A 17838-nucleotide genomic window follows, 5' to 3' on the forward strand; every position below is an offset into this window, starting at 1 on the left:
CTCACCCTATCGCCATGCTACTCGGATATTCTAGCCTTAGCCGCTGAGATCATATTAGTGGATTGTCCCTTATTTTTTTGCTAGGGACATCCACACTATGTACTGATAATGTACTTCAGTGTACCTACCCTTATTTTTATGCTAGGGTAGGACACAATGTGTTTGTATATTTTGTAAATAAGTTATCTAAGTAAATCTATTTTGTTAAATTACACTGCATTATTGTACTTTACTATGTTTACTGTAATTTTAAGTACTTTACATTACTAACTTTCTTTTATGTCATTGTTTAAAATAAGTTAGCCTTAAGTACTTAGTTTATATGCTGTAATAACTGATTTACTTATATTATATCCCTCATTTTACACTGATTTTCATTTGTCCTTTTTTCCCATCTTGTCTGTTTCTCTGGTACTCTTTCATAGGCCGACACGAGCTGAGCCCAGAAAAGGGATTTTGACGAAGGAAAAATCTATTTCTGGGTGATTGGCTCGTGTCGCCCTATGAAACCCACCCTGTATTGATTGCCCCCCCCCCCCCCCCCTGCAGGACAAGATGTTCTTAGATTAAGGATGACCGCTAGGGGCGCTGCTGTCCATGGCGTCCCCTAGTAGTAGTAGTAGCGGCCGCATCGCCCGTTAGTATCAGCTCTCTCTTGTGGGGATTCTGATTGGAAGGTCTAATTGGTGAATGTCTCGTGGTAGTGTTCCCACTCGCCCCTATTCTCATACCGACACTTCTTTTAAAGAGTGAGCGAGTCAGTTTTACTGACATTTTCTTAATTTTGTTTTTCTCTGGTAATTTTAGATTAATTTTGCCTAGAAAGAATGATATTAAGGATCCTTTCATAGGGCGACACGAGCCAATCACCCAGAAATAGATTTTTCCTTCGTCAAAATCCCTTTTCTGGGCTCGGTTCGTGTTGCTGTGCGAAATAATCCTTTAGTTCATTATTTCTTAGGTAAATGATCTAACAAATACCAGAGAATAAACAAAATAAAGAAGAGGTCAGTATAACTGACTCGCTCACCCAAATAAAAGAAGGGCGTCGGTATGAACACTAGGGCGAGTGAGACCACTACCACGAACTTCGTGTCATTTAGAAATTTCCCACAACAAAATCCCTCAAGGAGAGAGCCGACCCACAGAACGGGGCAGCAACTACTACTACTACAACCCACGCTAAGGTGACTGCCGCGCCTCTGGTGGCCATCCTTTATGTTAGCAGGCTACAAGACGCACACGTTTTCCTTTGCTCTTGTGTTTTTGTGCTTCTTCGCGTATTTTTTCGCCACCATGGAACGTTCTGCTATCGCAGCGGCTAAGTTAAGTATTCCGAAAGGTTCCTTTTTAGTTCGTTCCTTCCTCGAGCCTGTGTTTGCCGTTTTTTAGGTATAAATACAGGTTCCCGGTCGGAAGCATGGCGGCATTGTTCTGCCTCATGGCGGGTTGGTTCTCGGTCTCCCATACCTGGAACTTTTCCCTTATTTTACTGTGCGTCTCTAGCCCTTTTTATTATGATATTGTTAGGGGATTTAGCCTGCCTGGGTTTTAGATCATGCATGCATGTCTCTCTACCTTACGTAGGCATTGTCTTTTTTCTATCCAGACCCTAGCCATTGCTCTTCGTATCGGCCCAGGCTAGCTTTGAGTGGTAGACTTTCTTTCGGGTTAGTCGTACACTCCTGGATTTTTCTCTTTCTATATTTTATTTCCCCTACTTTTATTTTATTTATTATATTTTGATTAGCCTAGGGCGTCTGGTCCGTTCACTTAGCCTAGGTTTCATGGTCCCATGGTCCTCATCAGTTTTGTTGCTTCCTTATTATCAGTTTTGTTGCTTCCTTATTATCAGTTTTGTTGCATCATGTTTGTTGTATCTTTCTGATCAGTTTGGTTGCATTAGCGTAGGCTATCGATTTCGTTGTTTATATTGTGTTATCGTACCGTGGTCACCCTGTGATCGAGGTACAGCCAGACGCCCGTCCCAGTCGCCTTGCCCTCCCCCCGCTCTCCCATAGAGTAGGGGGGAGGGAGGTCTGTCCTTGCTCGCTCCATCCGGGCCCGACTCCCTCTCTCCCTACGCGGAGGGAGTAGGGGAGTCTGGACAGACACTTGGCTGGGAGTGACCTTGTCTCCCTGCTTCACGGTGCTTCGCTGTGGCGAAGTCGGGGGGTTGGCCTCCCCCCGCCTTTGTTGCTCCGGCACTCCGCTGTATGCTTGAGTACTGTTTTCGCCCCTCCTCGCCTTCTTCCCCGTGGTGTCGGATCTCTGTTCTCTTTCCTGGAGTTCCATCGATTACGGGGGAGGGAGGTACGGTAGCCCCGCCTACCGGCGGAGTGTATGCGTTCCAGTTGGTCACTTTTGCTTTTTACCGTTCCGTCTCTACGGCGTAGCCGGCGGAGTAGGACAGCGCCGCGATTCGGAGTCGTCCTCCGGATTTTATGTTAGTATTTTATGCTTAAGTTAATTATAAGTTATCTTAAGCTGGGTCCCTCCCTTGCCTTCTGTTTTCCTTCTCCAGCATACACCGGAGCTCTCATTTATGCCTATTAAGGCAGTAGGGGAGGGGTTATGCCCAAAAATTTTTCATTCTCTGGCATGCAATGGAGTACTAGAGTAGCCCTGTGAGTGTTATATCGATACTCGTGTATCCTTCCACTTACAGACTACCAACTGTGAGCACCCGGGGTGCAACGCCGTACTCCAGGACCCCTGTGGGCATGAGGTCTGCAGGTCTCATGCTCCATGTGCGACTCCTCACGGGAATCTGCAGGTCTGGTTCCACGAAACGTGTACGATCTGCTATGATCTTGTGAGTCAGTTTTTGGACGGGGTAAGTATTTCCATCAGTATATACATACGATATAAATTCTGAATTATATCTTAAGCTTAAGTTTTGAAATATATTTTTTAAGCTTAAGTTCCTCATATTATTGTGAAATATATGCTGGTACTGTCTAGTCTTAAGGCTATTTTAGTCTAAGGTTGACCCTCAACTTTAAACTAAATCTAACAGACACCCTCTCTTCCAGGCTGCCTTGGTTAGAGAGACCGCCCTTGCAACCTTGAGGGCTTGGGTCAGCGGCTTCGGCAAGAACGCCGCCAAGGGACAGCCCTACATCGTGGAGAAGAGGATGGCTGCCCTGCTGTTCCCCGGCGGCAAGTCGATGGGGTACGTCGACCCAGCGGAGGCAGCCCCGACGATGACGGCGATCCAGCGGCAGGTCGCTGCATGTATGAAGGAACCAGGCCAGGACATCTCAGCGGAAGTCGCCACACTGGATTTAAATGTAGAACCGATGGTAGGTGTAGACGACCTGTTGGTCGAGGTAGGTACGTTGGACGCTCAAGGGCTTCCCTTGGGCGCCACTGGATCTTCTTCCCCTGCTGCTTCTCCTGCTTCCTTCCAAGGCTTTAAGGGAGCTGAGCTCTCGTATACTACGCCCAGCGCTTCTGTGGTCCCTAAAGTGAAGGGTCACAGGGCGCAGAAAACCCTGACAAAGACGTCGTCATCTAAAAAGACTTCTTTGGCGTCGTCATCTCGTAAGTCTTCGGCTTCTAACCCCGGAGCAGAGAAGGGTAAATCATCTGCTTCGGGCTCTAGAATTTCTAAGAGCAAGTCCTCCAAGGAGAGGCCCCGTACTCCGGCGGAGTCAGTGGTCTCTCCTTCCCCTTCGGTACCTCTAGCGAGTTACCCATCCACTTCTACATTTGCTCCTAGCTTCGATCCCAACGCTTTCTCCGTTGGGATGATGCAGCAGATGGGAGATTTGATAGGCTCTCTGAGGACAAGTATGGAGCAGATGTTCTCACAACTATCGGACAGGATTGCCACTCAGGAAAACCTAATGTCCGGCTTCAATCAGGCCCCTCAAGCTGCCTCCCCGGCACCTGGCGTAGGCCTGCTTCAACCTCCTCCCCATGATTCTCTTCCTCCTTTCTCAATGAACAACCCCTGGAGAGTGGCTTCCTACGCCCCTTTCCAGGACAGGTTCATTTCCATCCCGGAGTGTGGTACTCGAAGGATTGAAGATTTCGAGTTTTACCCAGAGAATCTTCAGCCTCCGTTCATTGGCTACGCCAGGCTGACGGAGGCAGCTATGAACAGGGAGGATAAGGTCCCTAGGGAGACAGTGCTGTACTCCAGGGACCAGGCTCAAAGAGAGTGGCTCCGGTGTCTGGATGAGATGGACTGCTCCAACACCAGAATCCAGGCATTTAAGAGTCCTTTTACCATCTTTACGATGGAGGAAGAGACTCCTCTCCCTTTTCTAACTAAGATCGCCAGCGTTACCATCCCAGCTGGCCTAAAGGGAGAGCCCTTGCCTCAGTTAAGGGAAGCAGACCCCACATCACCTTTGCTCCCTTCGCTTGGAGATTTGTGGGAGGACCTGCCGAATACTTTTTCGGTAGGCAAGCTCAAGCCGGACTGCGCGATGGACCAGTTCGGCGAGAAGCTCCCAAGACTTCCTGATAGCCTCATTCAAGCCGAGTTTGAGGCTAAAACTAGGCTGGCCAGGTCTATCAACACCATGGCAATGACGGAGGTAGCGGCTATATCTTACGCTTCAGAGCCGCTCTTCAAATTGTTGACCAAATCACAGACTTGTACGGTCCAATCGGACTGGTACGAGTTTGTGACGGCAAGGGTCAACTGCCGCAAACATGTCCTCCAGGAAGCAACTATTCGGCATGAGCCGAATAAGCTGCTTTCCTCCAACATCTGGGGGGCAGACCTCTTCCCTGAAGCAATGGTTAGAGAGGTCCAAAGCGAGGCGACGAGGCTCAACCAAAGCCTCAAGGACCGTTGAGGCCTCTCTGCTAAGAGGCGCCAAGACCCGTCTTCTGCAGGCAAGAAACTGAAAAAGACCAAACGGTTTCAGCCTTACCAAAAGAAGCCTCAGCACTTCAGCCAGGCTGTGTTGCCGGTGCCGGTCGTTCAGCCAGGCCAGCCTTCTACGTCAAAGACCCAGGCTCAACCAATCTACCTGATTTCCCCTCAGGCTCAGCCTTCCACTTCCTATGCTGTCTCCCCGGCCTTTAACCAGGTGTTCGAGGGCCAAGCCTTCCAACACTTTGACCGGTTCGCCAGGGGAGGTAGGGCTAGGGGGATCCTTTCGTCAGAGAGGATCAGGAAGGTCGCTTAACAGGGGAAAGCACTTCCGTGGAGGCCGCGGAGGTCACTCGACTCAGCAGCAGTGAGATCTCCAAGGTAGGAGGGAGGCTGTTTCTCTTCCGGCATCGGTGGGGATTCACCAAATGGGCACAAAGTATTGTGTCGAAAGGCCTGGGTTGGAGTTGGATCAAAGGCCCCCCTCCACCCAGGCCGTTCCTTCAACTTCCATCGAAGGAATTGACGGAGTATGCAGAGGAGCTCCTTCAGAAAGGAGCAATAGCGAGAGTCAAGCGATTAAAGTTTCAAGGTCGCTTATTCAGCGTGCCAAAGAAAGGCTCATTAAAAAGAAGGGTAATCTTAGACTTGTCCCAGTTAAACTTGGCCATTCGCTGCGACAAGTTCAAAATGCTGACTATCTCGCAGGTGCGGACCTTACTTCCCCGTGGGGCCGTCACCACCTCTATCGATCTTACAGACGCATACTATCATATCCCTATTGCAAGACACTTTCGCCCTTACCTAGGCTTCAAGCTGGGAGACCAAGCATTCTCCTTCAAGGTAGTTCCCTTCGGTCTGAATGTAGCACCCAGAGTATTCACGAAGTTGGCGAAAGTAGTTGTTCAACAACTAAGGTCTCAAGGGATAATGGTAGTAGCGTACCTCGACGACTGGTTGATTTGGGCACCAACAGTCGAGGAATGCCGCAGAGCCACAAAGAAGGTTATTCAGTTCCTGGAATATCTGGGGTTCCAGATAAACAGGACAAAGTCAAGACTCACTCCGGAGTCCAGCTTTCAATGGCTGGGCATTCAATGGAATCTATCTTCTCTCACACTGTCGATTCCACTAGCCAAGAGGAAAGAAATAGTGAAGTCAGTGAAGCAATTTCTAAGGTACAAATATGCTTCAAGGAGAAACCAGGAAAGAATCCTTGGTTCCCTTCAGTTTGCCTCAGTGACAAACATCTTGATGAAAGCCAAACTGAAAGACTTAACCAGGATCTGGCGCTCACGAGCAAATGTCAGATCCAGGGACAAGTTGTCAGCAATACCACAGATTCTCCGAAATTGTCTGCGCCCTTGGACAAAGTTGAAGAACCTGTCCATGTCAGTACCTCTTCAGTTCCCCCCTCCGGGAATTACTATCCACACAGACGCTTCATTAAGCGGCTGGGGAGGATATTCTCAGTTCAAGAAAGTTCAAGGAACATGGTCACCCCAATTCCGCCAGCTTCACATAAATGTATTGGAAGCAATGGCAGTGTTCCTGACTCTGAAGAGGTTACTCCCACCAAAGAACTCTCATGTAAAGTTAGTTCTGGACAGCGCAGTGGTAGTTCACTGCATAAACAGGGGAGGCTCCAAGTCAAGACACCTGAATCATGTCATGGTAGCCATCTTTTCCCTGGCGGACAAGTTCGGTTGGCACCTCTCCTCCACCCATCTGGCCGGAGTGAGAAATGTCATAGCAGATGCTCTATCCCGTTCAGTTCCACTGGAGTCGGAATGGTCGCTGGACAACAGTTCGTTCCAATGGATACTCCGGAGGGTACCAGGCCTGCAAGTAGATCTGTTTGCATCTCAAGCAAACCACAAACTTCCTTGTTATGTGGCTCCCAACCTGGACCCTCTGGCCTATGCCACAGACGCTCTGTCCATAGACTGGAACAACTGGGAAAAGATTTATGTCTTTCCTCTGGTGAATCTTCTGAAAGTGCTGAACAAACTCAGGACTTTCAAGGGTCAGATAGCTCTAGTAGCTCCGGACTGGCCGAAGAGCAACTGGTACCCCCTGCTGCTGGAATTGGGTCTTCGTCCCCTTCGAATTCCCAATCCCAGACTCTCCCAGTCAGTACAAATGAAGACTGTGTTCGCTTCCTCAGGAATTCTCAAAGCCCTAACTTTATGGACTTCATGAAGTTTGCGGCCAATAGGGATGCAAATGTAGATCCACAAAATATCCTCTTCTTAGAATCAGATAAAAGGGATTCAACTTTGAGGCAGTATGACGCTACAGTTAAAAAGTTGGCATCTTTCCTGAGGGAATCGGACATTAAAATCATGTCAACTCAGCTATATCCTTTTTCAGGTCCTTATTTGAAAAAGGGTTCGCAGCTAGCACTATTACGACAAACAGGTCAGCCTTGAAGAAGATCTTTCAGTTGGGTTTTAATATAGACTTAACAGACTCTTACTTTTCGTCTATTCCCAAGGCTTGTGCTAGACTTAGACCTTCAGTAAGGCCTACTTCAGTGTCATGGTTTCTGAATGATGTTCTAAAACTGGCTTCAGATACAGATAATACGACATGTTCATTTATAATGCTCTTAAGAAAAACATTATTTTTATTAAGCTTGGCTTCAGGAGCTAGAATTTCAGAACTGTCAGCGTTATCCAGAGATGCGGGTCATGTAGAATTTCTCCCTTCAGGAGAAGTTCTGCTTTCTCCGGATCGCAGCTTTTTAGCAAAAAATGAGGATCCTTTGTTGAGGTGGGAACCATGGAAAGTCATACCCCTTCCCCAAGACCTTTCTCTTTGTCCAGTGATGACCTTACGAGCCTTTCTGTCTAGGACATCCTCCTCCTCTTCGGGTCCCCTCTTTAGGAGAGAAAAAGGTGGTACCTTATCAATTAAAGGTATTAGGCAACAGATCCTATACTTTATTAAACAAGCTAACCCTGAATCCTTCCCTAAGGCACACGATGTCAGGGCAGTGGCCACCTCAATCAATTATTTTCAACATATGAACTTTGATGATTTGAAAAAATATACTGGATGGAAATCGCCGACAGTATTTAAACGTCACTACTTGAAGTCTTTGGAATCTCTGAAATTTTCAGCAGTTGCAGCGGGTAACATAGTTTCCCCTGACTCTGCCCAGTAGTATAGTTGAAGATCCAGATCTCCTTTCTACGTACCTCAACCAACAGTTTGTCTAACCTACCATGTTACTCTACACTTGCTCTTGAGTCTTAGCTGCTCTTATGATTGTCTAGTGGGTGTCCCTTATTTTTATGCTAGGGTCACCCACAATTGGTTGTATATATTAGCATTAAGAGTGTGATCCCCTTATTTTTATGCTAGGGTTCCACACTCCCATTATCAATGGTTTATTGTCTTTTGTATTGGTATCTATAAAACTTATTCAGTGTGTTTTTTATGTTAAGATTTTTCACACACATGTTAATTTGATATTCATACCTGTAACTTATGTAAATACTTTGTAAATAATTATAGTTGTAAGTTACATTTAGTTATTGTTCTTTATTCAGAATTGTCTGAACAAGTTGTATGAATATTTTGTTATAATTATAGTATGTAGTTAAATTTTAGTTTTATTGAGACCCTCTTTATTTTCAATCTTGTGCTAATTCTCTGGTATTATTTCGCGCAGCGACACGAACTGAGCCCGAGAAAAGGGATTTTGACGTAGGAAAATCTATTTTCTGGGCAATTGGTTGCGTGTCGCCCCATCGAAATCCCACCTCTTCCCAACCCTTCGCTCAAGATTGATTGCTAACTTCAGGATGGCCACCAGAGGCGCGGCAGTCACCTTAGCGTGGGTTGTAGTAGTAGTAGTTGCTGCCCCGTTCTGTGGGTCAGCTCTCTTCTTGAGGGATTTTGTTGTGGGAAATTTCTAAATGACAAGAAGTTCGTGGTAGTGGTCTCACTCGCCCTAGTGTTCATACCGGCGCCCTTCTTTTATTTGGGTGAGCGAGTCAGTTATACAGACCTCTTCTTTATTTTGTTTATTCTCTGGTATTTGTTAGATCATTTACCTAAGAAATAATGAACTAAAGGATTATTTCGCTGGGCGACACGAACCAATCGCCCAGAAATAGATTTTTCCTACGTCAAAATCCCTTTAATCCACTGCGCACCAGCATTGATAATGCAGCGTCTATTCAATGCGTTGCCAGCTCATCTGAGGAATATATCAGGAGTGAGCGTAGATGTGTTTAAGAATAAGCTCGACAAATATCTAAGCTGCATCCCAGACCATCCAAGATTGGAAGATGCAAAATATACCGGAAGATGTACCAGCAACTCTCTGGTAGACATTAGAGGTGCCTCACACTGAGGGACCTGGGGCAACCCAAACAAGATTTAAGCTCTCTCTCTCTCTCTCTCTCTCTCTCTCTCTCTCTCTCTCTCTCTCTCTCTCTCTCTCTCTCTGTATAATAATAATTCATAAATGATTTCATGCTCTTGCATAAGGACAATCTCTCTCTCTCTCTCTCTCTCTCTCTCTCTCTCTCTCTCTCTCTCTCTCTCTCTCTCTCTCTTTCTCTCCATCTCCATCTCCTCTCTCTCTCTCTCTCTTAATCAAATGTCTCTCTCTCTCTAATAATTCATAAATAATTTCATGGTCTTGCATAAGGACAGTCTCTCTCAATCTCTCCCAGAAGCTGGCTAGTAGTAGCACTGCATGCAACAGTGACAGTAAGGGAAACTAATAAAGTCACCGAGGACAAATGAGAAGATAGAAAAGTCCCTCTTAGTGGCACAGTTTAATGCGCAATCATTCGGAACAAAGTAGATATCTTCAAAGCATTGGTAGCAAGTGAGGAACTAGACATAATAGGTATCAGAGAAACATGGATACAAGAGGCAACAAGAGACTTCGTAGGAGAGTACCAGATATCTGGATATAAATTGTTTAAAAAAGATGCTCAATGAAAAAGGTGGAGGCGTTATGTTATATGTTTGGGACCACCATGCAAGAAGTGATTGGCATCAATGTAAACAGCCTAGGGAGTAAGATAACTGTAATACTAATGTACAGACCTCCCCACCAATCACAAATGTCCGATGAGATAAACAACAAACTCTGCATAATAATGGGAGACTTCAATGCAGCAGTACACTGGGACACGATGGCCTCTGCATCAAACGTAGAAGGAGAGACTTTTAGATTTTGTAAAAAATGAATTCCTCCACCAATGGGTTGACAAACCTACCAGAGGAAACAACATACTAGACATCGTCCTATCAACAGAAGATAATCTAGTGTCTGACCTTTTAGTAGTTGCAAATCTAGGCAAAAGTGACCATAAAATTATCTAATTTCAAATTAATGCTCAACATAAAAAGAGAGAAGAGGATGTTAATGAGATTAGACTACCAGACAAGACTTAAAAAGGCTAAAGGAGTACATTAAAAATCTATAGTACGACGAGAACACAGGCATTGATAAACAGTGGGAAGCCTTTCATGAGGAATACACAGAAAAACGCTCTTAGATATATACCCTACCCTTAAGGCAAATACTAACAAATGGCAACCATCAGCCAAAGTGGTTCAACAGGGAAATTTAAAATAAGATGAGAGAAAGAGAGAGGTTGCACAATTCAATGAACCCACACCCAACACCAATGGAAGCAAGCAGGCATAAAGAACTCTGTAGATTGGTGGACAAGTTAGTAAGAAATGCAAAGATAAATGAGGACAAGAGAGTTGCATCAGTTTGTAAAGAAAACCCAAAAGAATTCTTTGCGCATGTTAATAATAGGAAACCAATAAAAAATAGCATAGGTCCCATAAGGGACAATAGAGGTAACCTAGTGAACTCAGACTTGGAAAAAGCAGAGTTATTGAATAAGTTTTTTACTAGTGCATGCACAACTGAAGACACTACCTCAATACAGGAACCTGCTATTAAATATGAAGGGGCAGAACCACTGGACAAAATAGTATTTACAGAAGAGGACTTTACAAACAAAATAGTCAAACTCAACAAGTTCAAATCTCCTGGCCTGGATGGGATTCATCCAAGAGAAATTAAAGAGCTAAAAGAGGAGATAGTCCCTCACCTATATAAACTCTACCGGAACAGTGCTGAACAAAGAAAGGTACCAAAAGGATGAAAACTAGGAAATGCCCCTTGTCTACAAAAAAGGTCCAAGAGAAGAGTCGGGAAATTACAGACCAATCTGTCTAATGTCAGTCGTTTGCAAGCTTTTTGAGTCCATAATTGCAGATCAAATTGTGGATCACATAGATAGAAACAACTTAATGTTAAACAGCCAACACGGTTTCAGACAAAACAGATCTGCCAATCAAACCTCTTGGAGTTTTTTCATAACATGCTAGGTATTTACGACAGTAGTATAGCAATAGACATACTCTACTTAGATTTCCAAAAGGCCTTTGACAAAGTCCCACACAAAACACTGATGACAAAGTTAGAGCTTTAGGAATTGTAGGAGAAACAGCAGACTGGGTCGAAAACTGGCTAACATAGAAAACAGAGTCGTAATAAATGGTGAAGATTCAGAATGGGCAGATGTAACAAGCGGAGTTCCCCAGGGTTCTGTCCTTGGCCCTCTCTTGTTTTTTATTTACATTAATGACGCTGATGTAGGCTTAACTAGCAGGATAGCCAAATATGCAGATGACACCAAACTAGGTGTAAATGCAGCAGACCCAGATGAAGTGGAAAGTTTAAGAAGTGATCTAATAAAAATAGGAGTGGTAAAAAAAATGGCAAATGCCATTTAATGTAGATAAGTGTAAAGTGTTACAAATAGGAACAAACAACCCTCATGCCAGCTACATGCTGCTTGTGAATGACATAGTGTAGAACAAGAGGAGGACCTCGGATTCATTATTACCAAGGACTTAAAATCCACAAAACAGTGTATAAAAGCAGAAAAGAAGGCACAGAAACTAGTGGGATACATAAAGAGGCAGTTCAAATACAGAAACAAGGAAACTGTGCTGCAGCTGTACACATCAATAGTTAGACCCCATCTTGAATATGCAGTACAGTTTAGGTCAACAACACCAAGAAAAGACATAAATAGATTAGAAAGAGTACAAGCAAGAGCCACACAGTTAATTCCATCCATCAGGCAAGTAGGTTACTGAAGACAACTAGAGAGCCTGAACATGTATTCCATAGAAACACAACGATTGCAAGGACAACTAATAGTAACATTAAAAATACTGAAAGGCATAACAAAAGTAGACAGTAACCTATTTACATTAAACAAAAACCAGACAAGAAATAATGAATGGAAACTAGAACTTAATAGATATAACACATCCCATTGTGGGAACTTCTTTACAGACAAGATATGTCACACGTGGAATAAACTGCCACCAGAAGTTGTAAACAGCAACAGTATGGAAGAGTTTAAAAGAAAGCTAGAGAAAATTATTAGGACAATGTAAATGCACAGTAAAACCTGCTCCTACAGATAAATGAGCATGATGTCTCCTTAAATGGACTAACAAGTCTTTGAGACATCCTAATCCTTGTAATCTCTCTCTCTCTCTCTCTCTCTCTCTCTCTCTCTCTCTCTCTCTCTCTCTCTCTCTATGTAATAATTCATGAATAATTTCATGCTCTTGCATAAGGACAATCTCTCTCTCTCTCTCTCTCTCTCTCTCTCTCTCTCTCTCTCTCTCTCTCTCTCTCTCTCTCTCTGTAAAAATTCATAAATAGCTTCACTCTTACATAAAGACAACGCTTCTCTCTTTCATTTCATAGTTAGTGCATAGATAATTGTAAATTTATCTAATTTTACCTCTGCTGTCTAGAACTGTAAATGCACTGCTGTAAAACATGGACACATAACTAGGAGTTTTATTAATCCAAATAAAAAGCAGTTTGTTTATGAAAAGGAATTTCAGAACAAAGAGAAAGAGACAATAAAGTTCTTAAAAACAAGGTTGAGAAGACTTCTAAAAATAGATCGGTCAGAAGGGGAAGAAGAGTGAAATAGTACATATGTAACCTTTAAACTCTCCTACATTTTTACACCACCATTTATCTCGCTTTTTTCTAAGGATAATGGATTAAGCTAACTTTTAATGGAAATTACAGTAACTTTAATTTTGTTTACATGTTAGCTTAATACTTAGGGAGCATGGTTAGGATCATATTTAGTATTCAAACTCCAGAAATAAGCTTTTATTATCATTTTTAGAGACAGTGCCAAACTTAGGCGAAAATTCACCCTGCATGAGGGGATCTGGAACCTAACTTTGCATAAGTTCGGGCTATGACTGTACATTGGGGGGAACACAGACTGGAGTACGTACTACGTTGAACTGAATCCATGTTGTAAAGGAAGGTGAAAATCTTTCCTGTAATTAATCTCCGCTCATTCACATAGCCTCCTGATTGACAAAATAAATAAAACTAAAAATCTTCCTTACATATGACTAAACCATCACATCACATTACATATAGGACTAATTAACACCACTACAGTCTACTCCCACTGATTCCCAGTTCTGGATTCACGGACTCGCCTATTAGCAGATTTTTCTATGGAACATTTATGTATACAGATTATTTGCAGAAATTTCACCTATTTTCAGTATTTTTTCATGGATAAATATTCACTAATTACTGTATTACATATAATTTTCATGAATAAATGCATTTTTGTTTATAAAATTATTAAAATACTTAGGTCTAAGCTTTTTAGAGTTTTTTTTTTTTTTTTTTTTTTTTTTTTTTTTTTTTTTTTTTAAGTGTTTGAACTATCAAAATAGATGGTTATACGCATTTTTAGAAGGGCTCCCAAGTATTTGCGGATTTTAGCTATTCGTAGAGGGTTGTGGTACACATCCCCCGTGAATACTGAGGGCGACCGTACTAAAATGCCTCTGCCTACTCTATCTAAATCTCTGAAAAATGATGGAAACTTCAAAACCATGATGTAAATTTCCACGGTCTCTAAAAATTGGTTGTGGGGTTTCTAATTTTTGGCTTCTGATATAAGAATTTATAATCTCCAGAATGAGTTTTTCATCTGACTAGAGTTTACCACTTTCCTGTGGATTTGAGGGCAAAGCCTATATATTATGTGTTCTAGTACAGTGTAGTAAGATGCTTTTTTTTATTTTGTTGCAGATTATAGATTTTCATCATCTGGACGAGAAGATGTTGATGTTCGGTGCCTTGGAAATGGTCGACCTTTCGTAATTGAATTCATCAATCCATGTAAGACAAAGTTCTCCCGGAAAGAGATGACAGAATTTCAAGCAGAAGTAAATTTATCATCGGAAATGATTCACTTACGAGATCTGCAGATTGTTGATAAGTAAGTATCACTTATGAAAGGGGTTATTCTAATTTCAGTGGGTATCTACGCAATTATTTCCAGATTCAATGCTGCTGTAACCCACATGAATTCTCCTCAGTCTAAATTGTCACAATAATAAAAATTTTCCAGGTAAGAAAAGATATAAATTTTCAGTCACTGTAAAATACACTGTAAGTGTATTTTATATGATTGGTATTGCAAAGGAAATTTTTCAAACCATTTCTTGAGTTCACATGGCCTGACATTGGAAGTAAGTTGTTTAATATTTTGTTGAAAGAGTGCTGTTCCCTACATAGAATGTATTTTACCTCACACTAATCCTTGTTTACAGAACCTTCCTTTATAAGGGAATTTTCCATCAAAGAGGAAAACTTTTACTCACCTAACCCATATTTCTTCACGCATCCCTCTTAAAGACTCAGTTTCTGAGTTCAAATGTTTGCCCTGAAGCTCAGGTATTGTTGTGGAGTCCTTTAGATGTTCTGAACTCAGCTAATAATTTTTATTTCTCATTGAAGTTCCTGAAAAAGTTCATAGGAATTCCAGTTGTTGAGAATACCTTCAATCCTGGATTTAGTGCCTGGGCAGTCAATAAGTTCAGGTTGCATTTTTCAGTGACTTTTGTCCCTGTAGCTAACTGCCCAACTTTGGTCTTCTATTTATACTTCATATGCAGTCTATGTTTGGCCATGTTAGCCCTTAACATTAGTACATAGAGCAATGTTCTTGTATTTTCCTTTATTTTCATTAACATAGTTTGTCACTTGAATGGCTGCAATCACATAGGCCATTCCTGCAAGGAACTTTTTTAAGTGGCTTTTATGATCTCAGCATTTGTTTCATTATTATTATTATTTTGTATTTTGTATTTTTTTTTTATCACAGTTGTCCTATTTGAATGGGTGGTTTTGAAGTGTGGGGTTCCTGGTTTTATCTTTCTTACTACATATGTATGCTGTTTTCAGGAGCACACACTTCTGGAGCTACTTCAGTGTCTGATTTTTCCAGGTTCCTTTTCAGGGATCTTAGGATCATGCCTAGTGTCCTTATGATTATAGGCAGTCCCTGATTATAGCCAGACTCGGTTAATGGCGATCTGGTTTTATGGCGCTTGTCTAGCACCATAAAATTGGTGATTTATGGTGCCATAACTTGCCAGGTTTCGGTTATTGGCATCATTGACCAAAACTTGGTGCCATAAGCATCATAACTTGCTGAGTTTCGGTTAATGGCAGTTTTTGCTTATCAGCATCCTGCCGATAACCGGGGACTGCCTGTGTGGGTACAATTTCCACTGGCATATCCCATATCCTTCTTATTTCTATTTTCAGGTCTTGATACTTAACAATTTTTTCCTTTTCTTTCACATCTACTCTGGGGTCCCTTGGTATTGTAACATTGATGAATGATACTTTCTTCTCGGTTTTATCAATTTCCGTCAAGTCTGGTCTATTTGCACGTATCACCCTATTGCCTGATCGTTTTCTATCACTCCCTCAGGTTGGTACTCGTACCACTTATTACTGCAAGATAGCTGGTGTTTCTTTCACAGACTCCAGTGGAGGGTTTTCATTATTATTATTATTATTAACTAGTTTTCCAAGATGACAGAGTCACATAGCTAGATACTCATAAAGTTTAGATAAAGACAGCTCAGTCAAAAGATTCAAGGGAACAGATGAAATATAAAAATGCAAGGGTCAGAGGGAAGCTAAGAACCTGTAGCACCTTACAGGTTTAGCTTGGTTCTGGCTTTCTTGTTCTTAATTCTGTCAGCAGAACCATTTTTTTTAAGTCTCTTCGCCTTTGTAGTACAATTGCAGCACCCCTACATCATCGCCATTATTTCATATATATGAAGTCTGACATAAAATGTGTCCTCGCCACACTATTTTCTTGTGCACTTTATGCCTGAGCTCCCATTATGTCTAGGTCTCTGTTTATGCTCTTTTCCATGTTTTCTTTGGCCTTCCTGCAAGTCTTTGTTTAAGTGTCCTTCCTTTATATAAAACCCATTATACTCTGTAAAATCCTGTACTATTATACTTCCTCAGATGTGTAGAAACTTTTTCATGAGCATGACTACCATACATTGAGAATTAATTCAGTGATCTTTTTAAATTGTTGTACACTGTTCTGAGCTAAGGAATTCTTCCTTGTTATATCCATTGTAACATTTAGAAGGTTAGATAGTCAATCCTGCTTCCTTCACTCAGTGGAACATGTTGCTGAGTCCCTTTATATGTTCTTCCCATGATGCTGTAAGAATTAACATCATCACAGTGGTTAAAGTTTTTTTTCCAGATAGCATCTCCCTGCTGAAAGTTGCAGCTGAGTTCACTAACCCAATTGGTATCTTCCTGAATTGGTAAGTGACAATATGTTTTGCTCAAGTCCACTTTGGTGAAAAATTAGTTTTTCTAAAGCTTCTCTATCATACAGCATCCTTGAGATCTCCCATCAGTTCATTGCAAACTTGATTATGACATTTAGTTAACAATAATTCACACAAAACCCATATGACCAATTTTTTTCACCAGGATTACTGGTGAACAGTTTGCAGAAGCTGACCTCTCAATGATTCCCATTTCCAGCACCTTGTCTTCCTCAGGATCAGTTCCCTGGCCCTGGTAGCAGACAGTAAAAGATACATTTTTGCTCTGGCTGGTCTGTTGTCAATTCGATGTGGTGTTCTCCCATCAAAGTCTTTTTTCTTCAACAACAGCTGCTGCTGCTTCATTCACTTCCTAATCATTACAGATGGACAGGATGGTTGCATGAAATTTTTAGTTGTCTGCCAAAACCCATCTCATGGTCAGTGCAGTTAATCTCCTTGACCCCCCCTCTTTTTGGGACCACCTTGATGTGGTGAGGGGGCTCTCGAACCTCAGGAATTTTTTCCTAAGTTCAATCCTAAGAGTCTCACATAACATTATATAACTTTCTTTTGATTAATGTTTGTGGATTTTTCCACTTTTGTCAAAAATTTACAAAGAAATCAGAAAACATCATGGCTTGAAATGTAATGAAATCCAAAGCTAAATAGTGAGGGCTGTGGTAGATCCATTATCTACCTTACAATGTTTGGACCTGTTTTATCAGGCGCAAATTTTCTGTGGAGCTGGTCCACGGATTCCAGGGGTGGCCTGGTTCTAAGATTAAAACTCTTGGCATTCTGTCTGGTTTGCCCATAATGTGATTAGGATGGGGATAATTGTAATATTGTAATACTCTTAGTCCTAGCAAGCGGGTTTTGCTTGCACTTGGGCCATACTAATCATGTTGTGCCATCCCCTTTTGGGGTAGGGTAGGAAGATTTCACTTCATAAAAAGCTAGTGATATCTTTTCTAGATTTTTTGTTTGTTATATATGTGTATGAATAGTGAAAGTGAAAGTTTAAGTACCCCTGGTCCCCATGATGGAAAAACTCAGGCATAGTTGACAATTACTGGCAGTTCACTCCCGAATCTCCTTTGTACCACTTCAAATAAGGAAAATGATAATGAGGAACACCCTGTTCCAAACAATTTCAAATCCAGATCGCCCATTAGGGTGCATGGAAGGTCAGAAAGAAGCAAATAAAAACCAAATGGTGCCCACTAGTATCACAACTATGGAGCCCTATATAATAAACAACAATTCTGAATTACTAAAGA

The 17838-nt window shown here is 42.1% G+C and overlaps 1 protein-coding gene across 6 annotated transcripts in view; it reads left to right on the forward strand.

The window, feature by feature from the left end:
• LOC135217263 (tRNA pseudouridine synthase Pus10-like) overlaps positions 1-17838 on the forward strand; it is a 357385-nt gene that overhangs the window by 147626 nt on the left and 191921 nt on the right. For all 6 annotated transcript variants that reach the window (XR_010315089.1, XR_010315090.1, XM_064253035.1 and 3 more), the window contains exon 7: positions 13989-14178. Coding sequence is in view for 4 of the 6 variants with exons in the window: in XM_064253035.1 (XP_064109105.1) it covers positions 13989-14178 (190 nt within the window). In the remaining 2 variants the exon portion in view is untranslated. The remainder of the gene's footprint in view (positions 1-13988; positions 14179-17838) is intronic.

Source organism: Macrobrachium nipponense, chromosome 19, assembly GCF_015104395.2.
Source record: "Macrobrachium nipponense isolate FS-2020 chromosome 19, ASM1510439v2, whole genome shotgun sequence".
Lineage (NCBI taxonomy): Eukaryota > Metazoa > Arthropoda > Malacostraca > Decapoda > Palaemonidae > Macrobrachium > Macrobrachium nipponense.